At 40.2% G+C, this 16,286-nt stretch overlaps 1 protein-coding gene across 1 annotated transcript in view; it reads left to right on the forward strand.

Moving 5' to 3' along the window:
* The window catches only part of MEGF11 (multiple EGF like domains 11), a 219,362-nt gene that overhangs the window by 119,133 nt on the left and 83,943 nt on the right, over positions 1 to 16,286 (forward strand). Inside the window, exons 8-9 of the mRNA XM_019472384.1 lie at positions 4,927 to 5,063; positions 10,635 to 10,847. Of these exons, the coding sequence (XP_019327929.1) occupies positions 4,927 to 5,063; positions 10,635 to 10,847 (350 nt within the window). The remainder of the gene's footprint in view (positions 1 to 4,926; positions 5,064 to 10,634; positions 10,848 to 16,286) is intronic.

Consider the following 16,286-nt stretch of genomic DNA (forward strand, 5'->3'; position numbering starts at 1 on the left):
CTCAGCTTAACATTGTCAGAAGCGCTGTTCTGTTTCCCCTTCAGGAGAGAGGGAGAGGGAAAAGCCAGGGGGAATTCAGTGGCTCAGGCAGTTGTTAAAGCAGGACTATACATAGGACACAGAGACAGTTCAGTGTCCTGTCCTTACTCGGGCATAATTCCCATTGATTGCAATAGATTTGCTTGCATCAGGGGTTGCACTGGAGAGAGCAAATTGCCCTAACCTTTAATCCTTTGTGTCAAGAAAGCAGGGCCAAACATTTTGAAAGTCCTCAACTTTATCAATAATGTAATAATTAACTCTCTTGGGGTTTGCCAAGTCTCACAGGCCTACATACCATTTAGCTGTACTAAATTTCCTGGCATTTTTCCTGTATCTGACAATTAGTCTTTTGGCAATCTTGCTGGATTTTAATGCATACAAGTACTGTGACTTTTTATTTTAATACGTGGAAGACCCTGAAGATCATCGTACAACTATGCTTCTGATGTGGACCTTATACCTGTTGAAACATTTAAGGGCTGAGAGAGATGTTTATGTTCCTTTAGATTAGTACAGCAAATGCTGCCTCCATTTGATCACACAGCTACTTTTAGTTAAAAAGTATGAACCATGAGATTCTGGTGGCTATCAGGCAGCAACATGGGAGAAGGACATTGCTGCCCATATTTTTGGTGGAAGCTGTGTACAGAAAATCTCTCTCTAACTGGAGAGTTAGAGTCTCTCTAACTTGGCCAGTCATGGCAAAGGTGGTGATGATGTTATTCCATTTCAAATGACAAAGCAGGCAAAACTTTTCAGAAACTTAAGTAAGAATATGGCACCTTACCCTCAACTGTCATTCTGTGGAGACAAAGAAAAGGTTCTTTCCTGAAGAGTACTGGAGCTAAAGCATAAAGGAAGCAATTCAAATATTTTTGAGGGCCTATCAGTCCATTCTGGGACTACCCCTAAGAAGCGATCGATAACATGATTAACACAAAAATATTACCTTTAGGATATTTTTTTCACCTCCCCTTATCTTCTGCATACCAATATTTCTGAGGATCTGAGTTGTTTTGCTGTACTCTTCCTTACCTGTGTTTTATCAGGAGTTTTCTCTTTTTTTGCAAAGTTAAAAAATCACTAAAGAGATATAAGAGTATCAGAATAGAGCAGGAAGTTTTTTGAGATCTTTTAGGATGCAGCATAGACCCTAAAGAAGAACCACAGTACTGGGGCTGCACAGCACCTGTGGTCATGTATTCTGGCCCACTTCTGCCCTGTTCCTTACAGCTTGGAGTTTCTTCTCTGCATTTTTAGTGGCCCAGAGAGACTTTCCTGAAAAATGTGTTGTTGGCTGCTCTGTCCCCAGAGAAACCCTAGAGTTAACAACTGATGTTTGAAACAAGCATAACTGAAAATTGAAGAGAGAGATTAAGTATTCTGGGGAAAGAAACTGAAATTATAAGTAAAAGCACTCAGCTTGTAAATGTTGAGATTTTAAGTATAAAGGGTCTCTCCAGGGTTTTAATGAAAAGCTGGTAATTCAGTACACAGAGAAAGAAAAAAATATTTTTTCATGCTATATTTTTAACTCTTAGTGGTTGGAATGGTTTGGGAAGTGAGACATGAGTGGGCTGTAAACGAGCAAGTGAGATAGGATTGCTAGACAGCATTCATTTTATTTCACACCATGGATAGTCTTTCTTTGACATCAGGAATTTTACTTGCTGATTTTGAGGCTTGAGACTGCATGTATGTATTGAACATACCATCATGTTGGAAGGAGAGAATTCTCCCTGGATTTATACAAGTGCAAATCCACTTGGATTTTATTGCTGCTGGATGAGCTGAGACTTTTATCCTCTCCTAGGGTAGGTTTATTGACAGCAGCTCAGCTCCCTTAGGGGCTTGGTTGCCTGTGGGATATGCAACGGGAAGCAATAAGTTGAATAGGAGGAAATTCTAGGGTTCTTAGGTTCTTCCTTGGATCTTCCATCTTCAAAGCCTGGTTCATTTATTACTTGTAGTATTTCTTTCCTCCTGCTTCCTCCCACCCAGTGCAGACTCTCCCAGAAGCACAACAACTTACACAGACTGTGTCCTGTGAGATTTTACTGTCCCATGGGTTTTTCACCAAGAGGATGATGGCTAACAACATATATTGTTGAACTAGTCAACAAAATGTGGCTTCCAGCATACTACGCTGTTGGGCTTTTTCCACTTCTGTGTCTTTGCAGCTGTGGGAGTTAGTGGGTGGCTGCTTTAGGGCCTCATTAACAATTTACAGGTTTAATTCTATACTTCTTTTTCATTTGCAGTATTAAATTCTCCAAGCACTCTCAGGAAGTGGGGAGAGAAGTTAAATTTAGCATTTACAATGCTTTTCAGAAACACTTGAAGGACTAGATCTCCATGCCCAGGAAAGCAGCAATCTTTCCTTACATGACAGAACATTTGTCACTGGCAACACACCCTGTTTGGTCCCAGATCCCATTCTCAAGGCTCTGCATCATGGTGCCATGTTAATACAACATATTCTGCTAATCACTTCTTTCTCGTTGCCTCTGGGCTTTATGAAGCAACTACAATTTGTATTTTTGTCTATTTTTCTTTCTCTTGTGGTTTTTAAACATGGGGGTATGTGAGAAAATGGAACAGAAAAAAAATCTTTTCTATACTACAAAATGGTAATAATATAGCAAACAATGTCAAAAGCAGAAACTGATGAGATCAGGGCCTTAAAAAAAGGGGCTGATGGGGTGAACTTTACTGATTAGATGTATAAGCAGCAGAAAATATTGGTCTGACATTTGATCCTCTGTGGAGGCATGTTTTGGATTCCCTTAGTACATATTAATGCAAAAAGTATGCTTAAAGATTCTTTTGGCTCTGGGGGGGATGCATCACAGAGTATTGCTTTCTCATCATTTGTTGATAGAAATCCTGTTCCTTTTGAGTCATGAAGAGAGAAAGTATTTATTATCAAGATAAATGGATATTTAAATTTTCTGATATATACTGTTGTGTATTACTTAAGCCCAGAGACACCAGTTTTTTAACACTGTAATCTGAATGTTCTTGAACTGAGGCCAACCAGCCTCAGTTGTTGTATTGTACAGCCAAGGAGCCAGCTATCACTGATTAGGAAAGGCTTGAATTACTGTTTTATGATTACATTGAAGAGCAGCCTTTCCACTTTGGGGTTATTGATATTGCTAAACTTCGCAAACTGTTGAGCGAGAACCCTGAGGAGTGAAAGCAGCCATTATGTTCCTGTTTTATGTTTTGTCTAATATGTGCCTTGTTCAAAACTCAGAGCCCCTGGGGCTTGGTTAGGGAAATAAGACTTCTGAGAGATTAAAACGAAACAATAATAGGGACAGAAAAACACCATTTCTATCAAACACTGTGCACTGTGCATGGCACTGGCAGCAGCACCACTTGCTACAGTTGCCAAACATATTCCATTATAGGACCCCATCTTCAGATCACAGCACTGCCAGACTTCTTTTGGCTGAAGTTACTCAGCTGGATGCCAGCCTCAGATTTTATGTTTGCTCACATAAAAAAACATACATACAACTTCTAAGAAAGTCTAGGGAAATCCTTGTAAGGCCTTGATACTTGGCAGGGGACATTATGTGATACTTGGGGGAAAACCACCTGAGTTTGGCAGATAAATTCTCCAAAGACACAACCCATGGTAAGCATTCTCTGCCACAGGGCTGAACAGCTGGAACAAAGCTTGCCCAGCAATTGTTTTTCCTGATGAGCAGTACCAGGATGCACAACCAAGAATGACAGTCTGCCTTTTCTTCACTTTCAGGGATGGTTAAGCGGGGAGGGGAAGGAGGAAACAACTCAGAGATGGGGAGTTGGGTCCGTATGAAGGAGAGGACTAAAAGGGAGTCTGCAACAAGGATTTGGGGTAGACTGGAATATAGAGGCAGGAGAGCAGAGGGCTGGGAGCATAAAAAGGGGAAAGGAGGTAGCTGCTGAGATGTGGAGTTGAGGCGGGTCAGGGACTGAGATATGGCTCCAAGGTTGGGGATAAGGATGGGGATGATGTTGGATGTTGGATGATGCATCTAGCCAGTGTTCAGGGATTAGGCAGATATTCCACTGCAAAATCACTTCTTCTGGCCAAAAGGCTGCTGCACTGCTGATGTGGAGAGTCAAATTGCTTCTGTGTCATCACTGGTGGCTTTCTGCAACTATCCCAGTGTGTTGTTCCCATCCTGCCTCGTCCATGGCTTAGACAAAGCACTGGCAGATGCCATTCTGTGCTGCTTGAAGAGATGAGTGTGGGGGATGGATGAGAGTAGAGGGAATGAAGTAGGTAGGATCTAAAGAGTAGTAGAGGACTTCTCCAGCAGTTGGATTTGGTCATCTTCGTGGTTGGATGAAGTGGGGCTGTCTGAAAACGGGAGATCATCATAGACTATCACAACTAACAGAACTTCATCCTCCCAGTGCAGTCTTTCCAACAATCCCCCTCTTCCCAAAAGTTCACTTTGTGACACTTACCCAGGGTAGGTCCAACAACTTTTCTGACTCTCTATTTCACAAAAAAAACCACCAGCACATATGCAGCTTTGTAGCCTTCTCTGGTTGCCTTTAACCTCTCCCAAGCCTTCCTGCGTCTATTCAAGGGGCAGTGAATATCCTGCCACTCCAGCTGCAGTTTACGGGGGAGATCCAAAGAAGAGAATTATCAATGACTGTGGCAAGAAAAATCCCTTCTGGAGATAGGGTAGACAGGCATTTACTCTGGTAGCAGAATTTTGAGACTGTCTTTAGCTCATCTTAAACAAAAAAAATATTGCCACTACACTTAGATCTAGTTTTAGCAAGAAGGACAATAAAAACCCAAGCTGCATATAGAAATTTATTGCCTTATGAATGTTGATTGAAATATTGCTCTTTCTGCAACCTTACCAGGGGCTGGTGTGTGCACAGCCATGTCCTCCTGGAACATTTGGAATTAACTGCAGCCAGGACTGTCCATGCCACAACGGAGGACACTGTGATCCCATGACAGGAAAATGCATCTGTACAGCTGGCTATATAGGAGACAGGTAAAAATCAAAACCCCAAAGCCTTTAGTTTTAACCATGAATTGACAATATTTATATCCCTTCTAGGACAATCTTACTCTCTGAAAAATGGTGTTATGTTTCTATCGCTCCAATTAGGTTCATCCTTCTGCAGCAGTTCAAGCATTATAAATGTGGCAATGTTATTACTTTTTATTTGCAATGCTCTCCATTTACAGTTTTTTTTAATATAACTTAAAATTTAATGGATTAAATTTAATTTAGATATTTACAGTGATAAATTTAATAGAGAGCATTACATGTTTACAAGATATGTAAATGAACTATATTTATACAAATTAATATCCTCAAGAGTAAGCAATGCAGCAGTTTAATGTTTCCCTCAGCCCCTCTGTGCTGCTGCAGCACTGATCCATCTCAGACACCAACAAAAGGTGATAAATCCTCAAAATTTATAAACGGGAGCCTTCACCCATAAATTGATCAGAGAAGATGATAATATTATTTTACGAAGGTGTCATAGATTTAGTAAAATGACTACACAGCAAAGTCAAGGTAGGATTGTAACACATTGGCTTAGCCCTCCAGCTAATCCTGCCAGCAGGGCTAACAATGGTGGGGAAGCTGCAGTTAAACAAACTTTCATATGCAGTTTTCACTAGGGTTTGGACTGTGTCACAAGGGTTTCCAGAGACCATGGGCACAGCTCACTAGTGTATGCTATGCTAAAGCCCTTTCTCCTATATCTTCCCTTTTTTTATTAGCTAGAACAAGCTAGTATCAGTATACTGACATATGCTAGAATTATACTTTTATGCAGCAAAGCTCATTGGAATTTCTCATTTCTTGCTTCATTGTACAATTTGCAAGTCTTTATAGCACACAAACAGACCAGCCTTCAACACTCTGCTAGGGTTCAGAAGGCTATGTTCTTTCCCATTAAATGTGGAAGTTCCTTGTTTCCATTTTATCAAGAGCTGTAATTGGAGGGGGCTCTGGAGATTATGTCAGGATTTGCATGTGGTTGAGTATGGTGGAAATACTAATTATTTAAAATTAATTTAGTGGAGAAGACATCAGTGTGTCTCTCTTCCCCCATCCTCCATCTGGAGACAGTGATTTCAGCCATAGGGTACCATATAATTACTGTTGTTAACCAAAGCTTTCTCTTCCTCTCCTTTTGGAGACAATTTCACTAAAGGAAGCAACTGTGCACCCTGGACACTTGTACTGGTGACCACACTTCAATTGCAAGCCGTCCCCAGTCTTGGCCATGCTCAGGAAGGCTGACAGAGGCCCTCTGTCTCTAGGGTTCTTCATTTGGTTGTTGCAGACCTAGATTGATTTCTGGCTGTAGGTGAATCAACAGCATTAGATCTGTCGGGAGCTCCCAGCCAGCAGCCTGCAGCTGAGCCAGCTTCTTCGCTCAGCTGCCAATATAGCCCCCAGCCACGAGTGAGGACATGCAGCAGAAGAGCTGGCTCTGCTACAGGCATGTGGCATAGGGAAAGAACAGTAATGGAGCTGCTGAACTGCCTGCAACACTCCAGCAGTAAGAGCAGAGAAAGGACCTTTGGGGACAAGAAAAGGAGATGGCAAGTAGAAAGCAGAAGGCCTAGTTCTGCCTGCTGACAAAAGCGGAGGTTTTTGCCACTGATCCCCCTTAGAGAGGGGCTGGAGAAGGCAACTTGGGGAGAGGCTGAGCAGAGGAGGCACTACAGGGCAGACCTGACAAGAGTTCACAAGAATTGTTCTTGAGCAAATTCACAAGAACTGTTCTTGAGCAAAGCAAATTGTTCTTGAGCAAAAAGAAATTTTACGAGTTTTCAGGTCTGTACTTGGAGAAAAGTGAGAGAGATTTGGACTCCAGAGGGAGATGTGGCTTGGGAAGACAGAAGCAGGGAGGGAGAAAATAAGGCATGATCAGCTGGAAGAGGTGGAAAAGAATCCAAGGGAAGGTCTCACTGTGGACTTGCACCCAAACAAAACCCTTAGGAATGGTTCACCTGCTCCCTGCTGGAGCAGGGAAGTAAGAGTGACACTGAAGGGAGAGGCAGAAGAGCAGAAATGCAGGCCTGTGGAAGGATGAATGAGAACAGGAGAAAGTTAGGTAAACGGGCAGTTCAGAAAGCTTTTCTAGCAGCAGGGAAAAACTGTACTAGCCTAGAAATTCCCACCTTTCAAACAGGTTCTCAGAAGGTTAAAACATGTTTATCTATCAGCCTTTAATCAGCCTTCAATAAGGGAAGTGAAACCTTAGGCCCATTATATTCAATTGGAGTTCTGCCTCTCACTTGGGCTAGGACAGCACATTGCTTGTAATGGTTTGTTCTGAACAGGCACGTGTACCCTTACCTTGCTGATAACTACAGTTGGCTAATAGTAGATTGCCCATTGATTTCAGTGACGGCAGGAGCAGGCACAAGGTCTTTAAAAAGCCTAAATTGCCTTCCTTGGTTATGTGTTCATACAGCATGGACAATGGGACAGATTAGTCAGCACCATTTTAGCTTAAAGTCTATTTTACTTTCTGGATCTCATGCAACTGTTGCAGTGTTACCATATAATTGCAAGTATAGCAGGAGAATGCTTCTGCACAACAAAACAGTGTTTTCTTAGAAATTTTACGAGGCACTGAAAAAATTTTCTTAATAATAACAGATATTGTGAATAACAACAATAAAAATGTAAACACACTTTATCTACTACCATCTTTTTTAATTGTCAGTAAGTACTATATAATACTACAGTTCATCATCTTGTGCAGAAGATAATAACATACAGTTAGTTAAATATTTGTGGAGATGAAATGGTCATAAAGATCTATGTAAGTGTAATTGCCACACTTTGTTTCCTACCTGTTTTCCAGGCAGTGGCACTGCACTAAATATCTAGGAAATTGGCAAGCACTGTTAACTCCAGGAAGCTTTGTGCTCTGCTAAAATGACTGGATATGTCATGTAAATGTATGTTTTGCAAACTGGAAAGGAATAATAGCAGAAGCACAGTTAGAAGCTGAGGATGGGGTGTCTAAGAATTCAGTGGCTGACAGGAAAAGTGAACATACTGTTTTAGCTTTGTTTTCCATATTGCCATTAAACCTAAAGATTGACTCTTAACAGAATAAATACCACATTTGTTATAACAATATGAGCAGACTTATTCTCTTGTTGTTGTGTTTGTACCTGTATCTTTTATCAACAGAATGGCAATCTCCAGGTTAGTGTATTTTGGATGGCTTTTAATATTTGTCTGTGCTACATAAATGTGATCACTGTTTCAAAACAAACAAACAGAAAAGCCTAAAAAACTTTACAGCATTATTCCATGAAACAAAAAAAAATCTGGAAAAAATGTAGGTGTATGTACTAAGTTCATCTGTTAAGCAGGCTGTCTTATGTTTAATATTTTGTGAAATTGCTTCCATTATTTCTACAGGTGACAGCCATATTATCCTATCCCAACCCAAACAATTATATTACATATTAAAGTTCAGTGGATATTATAATACGAATCTCCCCAGATAGGCAGAAAGCAATGTAAATTAAACAAGAAACATAACTAGGGCTTAGCAGCTCATTTTGAAATTTAATTGAACAATGTATCTGGTTGTTAATGGTGCTATGGACACATTAGATTGATATGTTGCAAAGGAAAGATGTTTAAGTAGAAAGCTAATTCCTGCTGTGTTTTTTCTTATGTTCCAGAGGAGTCATTATTAGTATTCTTTGTATAAAATTCATTAGCGGTAGCTGCTTGATCTCCAAATAAATAAGTTGGTTAAATTGTTAGTAGAAAAAGGCTAATTATGTAAATGGATTAGGTCGTCAATATTTCATTTCCAGATGCTTTTCTCCCTGCTAGGTAATGCTTCATCTTCTATAAATATAGAATGATATAGTGCACTATTGACTAAGTATTCATCTCGTTGAGTACAGTGCTCTCCTGCTAACTAGTAGAGCCGTATACAGCAATGGAGACATAAGGCATCTTAATATGTTCTTCATTGCATTTCATTTGCTTTAAGTGTTTCAGTCCTAATGTTACCCATTCTTTGCTGGTTATTTCCTTTGCAGCTGAACTACCCTGAGAGCAGCAGGGCTAGCAGCCAGTAACACTGGTGATTCTCTGGGCTCTTTCCCTTCCTGTTTGTCACAGGCTCCTCTCTCTTTGGGTCTCATATGAACTCCTGAACTTGGATTGTGTAACTAGTAACTGTGTTGATGCTTATTGCAATTAAATCACTAGCTAGGCCTTTTGCTTTGTTAATTTATTTTTAGTAAAACGTGATAATCTGAAGCTGCAAAAGTAATGCTCCTCTTATATACTGACTGTGTTCATTGCAGTTTTGCCTGGCTTGCATCACACGTTAATCTTTTATTACTGATCATTATATTAACTCTCACCTGCCAGCTGTGAAATGACCTGCAGAAAGACATGTAACAATTGTCTCTATCCACTGAGTTTACAGTATACACTTTAATCAATGCTCAGGATTAAATTAATGCTGATAGGCATTTTCCAATATCTGGCATCCATGCGATAAGGGAATTGGGCTTTTCTGGGCTTCTTTTTCTTTTTTTATTAACTGAAAAGGCCTATCTGTATTTCACGGTGGATCATGTAAACTGTAGTACTGACTCATTGCAGAATTTTGAAACCACTGAATTGTGTCAAGCACAGAATCGGTTGCTTTCTTTAGGACCTTAGTTGAGCTTTTCAAAGTAGGAAATATCATGAACACTTCAACTGGTTGTGTAGGACAATGAAACAGACTTTTTGGCAGATTCACAATGTATCCAGTAGGGAAATATTTTAAACAGTGCGTGGAAGGTGCAATTTAAAACAATCTGTGTATAGTGTTTACAGGTTCCATTTTTATGTGTATCAAATACTAAAAATGTTGGCAATTTTGGAGAAGATACTACACTAAGGAGCGTGAAAGTGATTTGTCTTGAGATTTTATACTACTGAGCATCCCTGGAGTAAGAGATGAAAAGTAAATTTGAGCTTTAGTTACTCAGAACACACACAAAAGACAAAGGAGTATATTTTCTCCCAGTTGGTATAAAGCTGGTGCAATGACAGCATAGAGGGAAAGTAAAACTATACGTTGCTGGAGGACACTTTACTCAATATTGCTTAATAGACCACATTCCCTTTCAAACCTCATTATCACTAAGAGGACCATATGCTTTTAAAGAAGGTGCACAATCCTTCTGTAATAAAGAGAAAGCAAACAGATGAGGTTTTGTTTATAAAGTATCTTATTCTATATCAATTTCTTATGGTTGATGAATGGAATTGTCAAGGTCCAGGAAACAAGAATGCACTTTGTTAACTAAGGTAATATTAACTAATGCAAATTTTGCAGGATATAATTGGACAGAGATTAATGCACTTTCAGTTAACAGCAATTTACATGCCCAAGATATCACATCACTCCAATGATATCAGTTCACAGTATATTACTTAAATAAATGAGCAATGATTTTGTACTTAATTCATTAACAAAAATATTCCCATGTAGAAGTCATAAGCAGACTAGACTATAGCATTTGATTGGATCCTGTCTCACATTTTTCATTGCAGGTGTCAAGAAGAGTGTCCTATTGGGACATACGGCTTTCAGTGCACGCAAAGATGTGACTGCCAAAATGGTGCAAAGTGTTATCATGTAAATGGAGCGTGTATGTGTGACCCTGGATTTAAAGGGATTTATTGCCAAGAAAGAATGTGTCCAGAAGGGTTTTATGGCCTCAAATGCAACAAGAGATGTCCTTGCAATATTACCAACACTCTCAGGTATGTACATCGTATTATATGCTAGTGCAGGGACTGGTCAAATAAAAGCATTGGGGAAAAAAATTAATTAACTACACCTACTCCCTTTCTCTCTGTAGTTTTAATTAAGAACACAGACAGTTCCTCTGGCTTGCAACCTTTGATTTAAATGACCTCAGGTTTGGAACCATAAACCTCAGTCCAGCCAGCTACTAAGCACGTATCTGTTAACTATTTAAACAGTTCTGCTAAAATCTGAAACAATCTGACATATGGCCTTATCCTGTAACTGCAGTCTTCCAGGCATAAGAACTATCATATGATGCCCATATGTATGTATAGTAACCCACTGAAGTTTAAAAAATATAGATATATTTACTCAAATCCATCATTTTGGCTCTTTTTATGACATGGGTTTTCTTGTTAGATCTATAGACAGCAACGGGACTCTCAAAACGAAACCTAATTTGCTTCAGTTTATGTCTCGTGGCAAATTACCTTGTTGAAAACACTTGAGGCAGATGTATAAATAGACTGAAATCAATATCCCCAAGTCAGTCTATGGAACTGTAACGAAGTTGACATTGTCAAAACAGACATCTCTTCTCATGTATGCCTATTTTTGCTCTTCATTCAGTACGTTTATGTGTGAAATATTCAGGAAAATAAATATCAGGGAAGTATACCTAAAATGGAATAAGCCATACTTAAAAGGTCAGGTTTCTGTTTTTTTTTCCCTTTTGCTTTTTTTAGAATCTGATTCTTGAGGTTCTCATTACTAAGACCTAAAGTCACAAAGAGTCTTGGGCACCTAACACGAGATAGGTTGAATTTACTTTCCTGTTGCAGGCTTGAATAAGTTTTCTGAACCCTGAAAAAAGGAAGAATTTAAGACTCTTCCCTATTATCCTATTTGTTACCTTTTGTAACTCCTTGCCTTGTTTACTGACTGCTGGAATTGCTATTTGGAGATTCCTCACTCCCTCACATGCAGTAAAGGAAGCCTGGACAGCAAAAACACCCCGGCCTGAGCTATTCTGATAGACTAGAGTGCCTGCAAGATGCTGAGCCCCTCAGCTCCCACTTGATTTCCTCCTTTTTCTGTCCGTTACTTTAAACATTCATAGCCAATGCAGGATTATGTAGTCTTCAGAGGGAGGTGGGGATAATTGATGCCCAAGCAAAAATGCCCTTGATACGGACATTCTTCAATTTTAAACCAGACAGGTAGGGACCTGACTGTCTTGCTGATGATGACAAACCTACCTTGCCATCTTGCAGCCTGCTAAAATATAAACAGTCTCCTCAATTATGTATGCAAGCAATACCACCTAATTCGTGTGCATGCACACAAACACACATACACACACACAAACACTTCAGGCAAATCTGTTTGTGTGCTTGGGATAAACTCTATTTGTCTCAGTCTTGGAAATAAACAGGTGATCTTTCTTGTGAATTCAAGTTCAACTGTGAGCAGTTATGTTTTGCTTAACTGAAAGCCAGAGCTCACAATGGATTATTTAAAAGCCTTGTAATTCTAATGATATGAGTCTTCTACAGAAAGATAGCTCTAGCTCTATTGGATTTGACAGCAAGGATCCAAAGTGTTCGACACCTCAAAGGTACAACAGGCTTCTATCACTTCTGATTATTTTGTGTATCATAAAATCATTGCAAAAAATAACATCCCTAAGGCATGAGCTGAGCATTATACACAAAAGGTTAATGTTGTGTTGTACTGAGGATAGGGGATGTCTCAAGAATTACTGCAGAGTGAGCTAAGGTATAAATTCCTGCATGTCACATTACTCTGCAGTACCTGCCAGTGTGCATGACTTAAACCTGCGGTAAATACAAGGTATTTATATACAAGGTAAACTGCTCCTCAGTGAAAGCTGTTCTTCATGTGTACTGGAGGGTGAGAATATGCTCTTGGACAGCAGCTGACACAGTGTGTCTTCACGCCCTCTCCTAGCCTGCAGAAACCTGTTTGTGTGCCCATTTTCCCAGAAAGGTGAAAATAGAGTGAAAGGACTACAGGGCACAGGCAAGGCTGAGCTTGGCTGCTGTTTCTCAGCTAACTGCTCAATTCATTAAGAGTCTTTTAAGTGGGGGAAGATAGTGGGTTTGAGGGTGCAAGAGTTCATCCTGGGTTACTCAAAGAACTACCTGGGAGATGCTCTGGGGGTTTGCCAGAAGATCCTTCCTGAAAGAACAGACTAGCACCATCGAACTGTGAAGAAAGGTGAGGTCTCAAGTTTGAGAGAGCTCAGAAAGGTGGAGGATCCACTCCTCTCACAGCTCTTTTCTGGGCATGTCGTCATTCTTACACACCGTGTACCTGACCTGTGCCTGGTTGCTGTCTGACATATATTTTATGCCTTCCCTCCCATCACTGCTCCATCAACTTCACTTGCAGCATTCTCTGCTAAGATGGTATCTCCATTTCCTTAATAAATGAGTCTTGTCTCTCCATTGATAAAATCTTCCTTTTTCCTACATCTTATCACTGCTGTTATGGAACAAAGAGATATCAGCAAGCTGTAGAGCTGTAAATGTTCTTTCATTCATCCATGGTATTTCAGCTTTCCACTTTTCAATGAGCTCCTCAGAGTGCTGTCAATTTCTGAGCTGAGGAGTGTCAGAGTTGATGGAAAATGACCTTCTCCAAAGGTTCTCCATATTCTGAACAAATCTTTTTACTGATTGTTTAACCAGTCCCATACAGCACACTTCTCTTCCCACCCACCTCCTCCCATTCCTCCCCTGAATTTTTATCATTACTGGAACTGTGGTCTTCCAAAGTGATTCATTTACTGACAGCCGTCTATTTTCCCCAGAAGCAGTTTAAACTGTCGGCTACTTGTTGCGTTACCTAAGTGTGTAGGATAATTATATAAACACTTGAAAGAAGGTGAGGGAAGCTTGCTTATTTCTGTCAGTGCTTTTGACTCATTTGATCTGGTTATTGGAGAGCTGGCTGGAACGGAAAGTTCTGGGGGCTTTGAGAAGCAGGTTGGGGAGGAACATTAAGAAATACACAATCAGCTTTTCTATTTTCATAGATCTATCTATTTTAATGTCTGGAGAGACCAGTGTGATCATCTAGTCTAACCTCCTGCATAGTAACAGCTGAAGAACATCATCCAATAATTTCTGCATCAAAGGACACTGAAAGGCACTTTGTACAGGACTTTAGAACAACCCCAGAATTAGGTAATTTAGAATGTGCTAGTGACTTGGACTGTCCTTCCACAGGGAAGGATTCACCTGTAAAAAATTTCCCCATGCAAAAAGCCCATGTTGAGACAGTCTACAACAGTCAGAAAGGCATAGTCCTGGCTTGCTCTTCTGAAAAGCAGAGAGGGAAATGAATAGCTGGAATAGTCTCAGCCACCCACCCTTCCTGAACACTGGTGTGGAGCCAGTGTGTGGAGCCATATGCCTTTAGTAATGTCTTTCCCAGGTCAGAGACATGAGAAGGGAAGGAAGGCACAGTGACCTCTTAAGCCTTGACACTTTCCTACTGTGACAAAGTCTAATGAAACAGATAGATCTCCAGAGGCTCTAATTATTGCCTTAACACTGAAAAGTTTGGAAGGACCAAACTCCATGGACCTTACATGAAGTTTTGCCTTGACCTAAATCAATAATGCGCTTCAATGAGGCTGGCTTTGAAGACTTGCTGGACTGAAGTAGTGGCCCTATAGTATCATTGCGGCTACTTCTTTAAAAGCAAGAGGGCATTTTAGTAAGGGAGACTGAATGTAGTATTGACGTTAAAAGACAGAAAATACTGTTAAAAAAGGATTAGGGCTGTTGTTAATTAAGATGAGATGACTGGTGCTAGTGTATAAACAGAAAGTTGGGAAATTCACTGGGAAGAAGTTGTTTTGGCTGAAAGATGTATGGAGAACAAATTCAGAATTTGGAACAGACTGTGCTGTCTAAAGCATTTCTTTTCCCAATTTGCCTTAAGAAAGTTGCATTACCTGGTTTCCTCAGACTTCCTCAAAATTAGGTGCTTAAAAAATGTAAAGGTCAAAAATTACTTTCTGTTTTTCAGTTCAGCTAGTAAATTTTAAAAAATGAATCTTTATTGCTGTAAATGTGGCTCAAAAGCCAGGGACTGTACAGCAGCTTCCAAACTCCAACAAGAGCCATGGAACAATTTCCTTCTCACACCATGTTGTGTGCTGGGGACAGCTTCCACTTTCCACCTCTACTTGGCCTAGTGCCAGAGAAACACTTGGCTGCTTGCATTCACTCTAGGTTTCCTACAGTATTCCCTCCTGTTATGCAAGAGACATGAAGAAATAAAAGTTGTTAAGATTCGATGCAAAATACTAATGTATAACACTGCCAGTGTCTTTCAAGAGTGTAAGGTTCCCTTCCTGCTTGCAGCAAGTGGTTGGAAAGCAGCTGTCAGTGGGTTTTGCCTTCTGGGATCCTTTCAGAGGCCTCACATCTTCTTACCCATCTGTTAAGTGATCCTTCTCCAGAGGAATTGCTTGTGCTTCTTAATTTCAGCTTATTGGTGGCATGGAGAAGTGCCTTACACATGCTGCACCCCATGCTGGCAAAATGTTACATGGACTCATGACCTTGAAATGTACATTCAGAACAGGAAGGGAGGAATGTAGGTTTGAGGTCCTTTTGCTTGTTATGCTACCATAACACTATGGTGTGTGTCAGCGTTTGGCTTGCCAAAAGCTTTGGAAAGATTTATTCTGCTACTGTCAAGGAGAAGTTTCCCTTCCCCTGCTGTACAGTCTACTCACCAACTGTTGCTACCTACCCAGAACTATTGTTACGGGTACCATAACTCTGGAATTTAATGTGGAGGATTTTTCCTCATCCTACAATGCCAGCACTCTGTAAGACAGCAAAAGATACTTATTTCAAAGCACTGAAGGACTACAAGTGCTTGGCCTAGGAGTAAAACAAAACTCTGCTATGCTCAGACCGATAATAAAGTTGTTCTTGCTTCAACAGGAAGATTATATGGATGCAGGGACCCAGACATCTGCATTGAACTTTTCCTAGCTCATAGCCTCATAAAAGAGTGGAAAAAACTTTAGGGGGGCAGAATATGGTCTCAACCTCCTACTGGACCTTGTTTTGGAGTCCAAGCCCCCTGCCTCCTGCAGACTCTTCTGCAAAGCCTGTTTGGTTCTTGCTTCTTATTTTAGTGCATGTTAGGATGATTTTTAGTCCTTTATATATAGCTTGCATCTCATGCAAAAAAGCTGTCCATTTTGAAGGAGCCAACCTTGGAGTAGAAATTCTTACTGAGTATAGTGTTTTCAATTGAATTGTCATAGGCTGATTCAAACTGCCATGATCATATATTATGTTTGAAAGATTTAATTTAGCCAACAGATGCAGTTCTCATGGAACCGTATGATATGTGCAGTAGTAGTGAAAATAGAGAAACAAAAAATCCACTTTAAAATA

This window comes from Aptenodytes forsteri, unplaced genomic scaffold, assembly GCF_000699145.1.
Source record: "Aptenodytes forsteri isolate BGI_AS27 unplaced genomic scaffold, ASM69914v1 Scaffold83, whole genome shotgun sequence".
NCBI lineage: Eukaryota > Metazoa > Chordata > Aves > Sphenisciformes > Spheniscidae > Aptenodytes > Aptenodytes forsteri.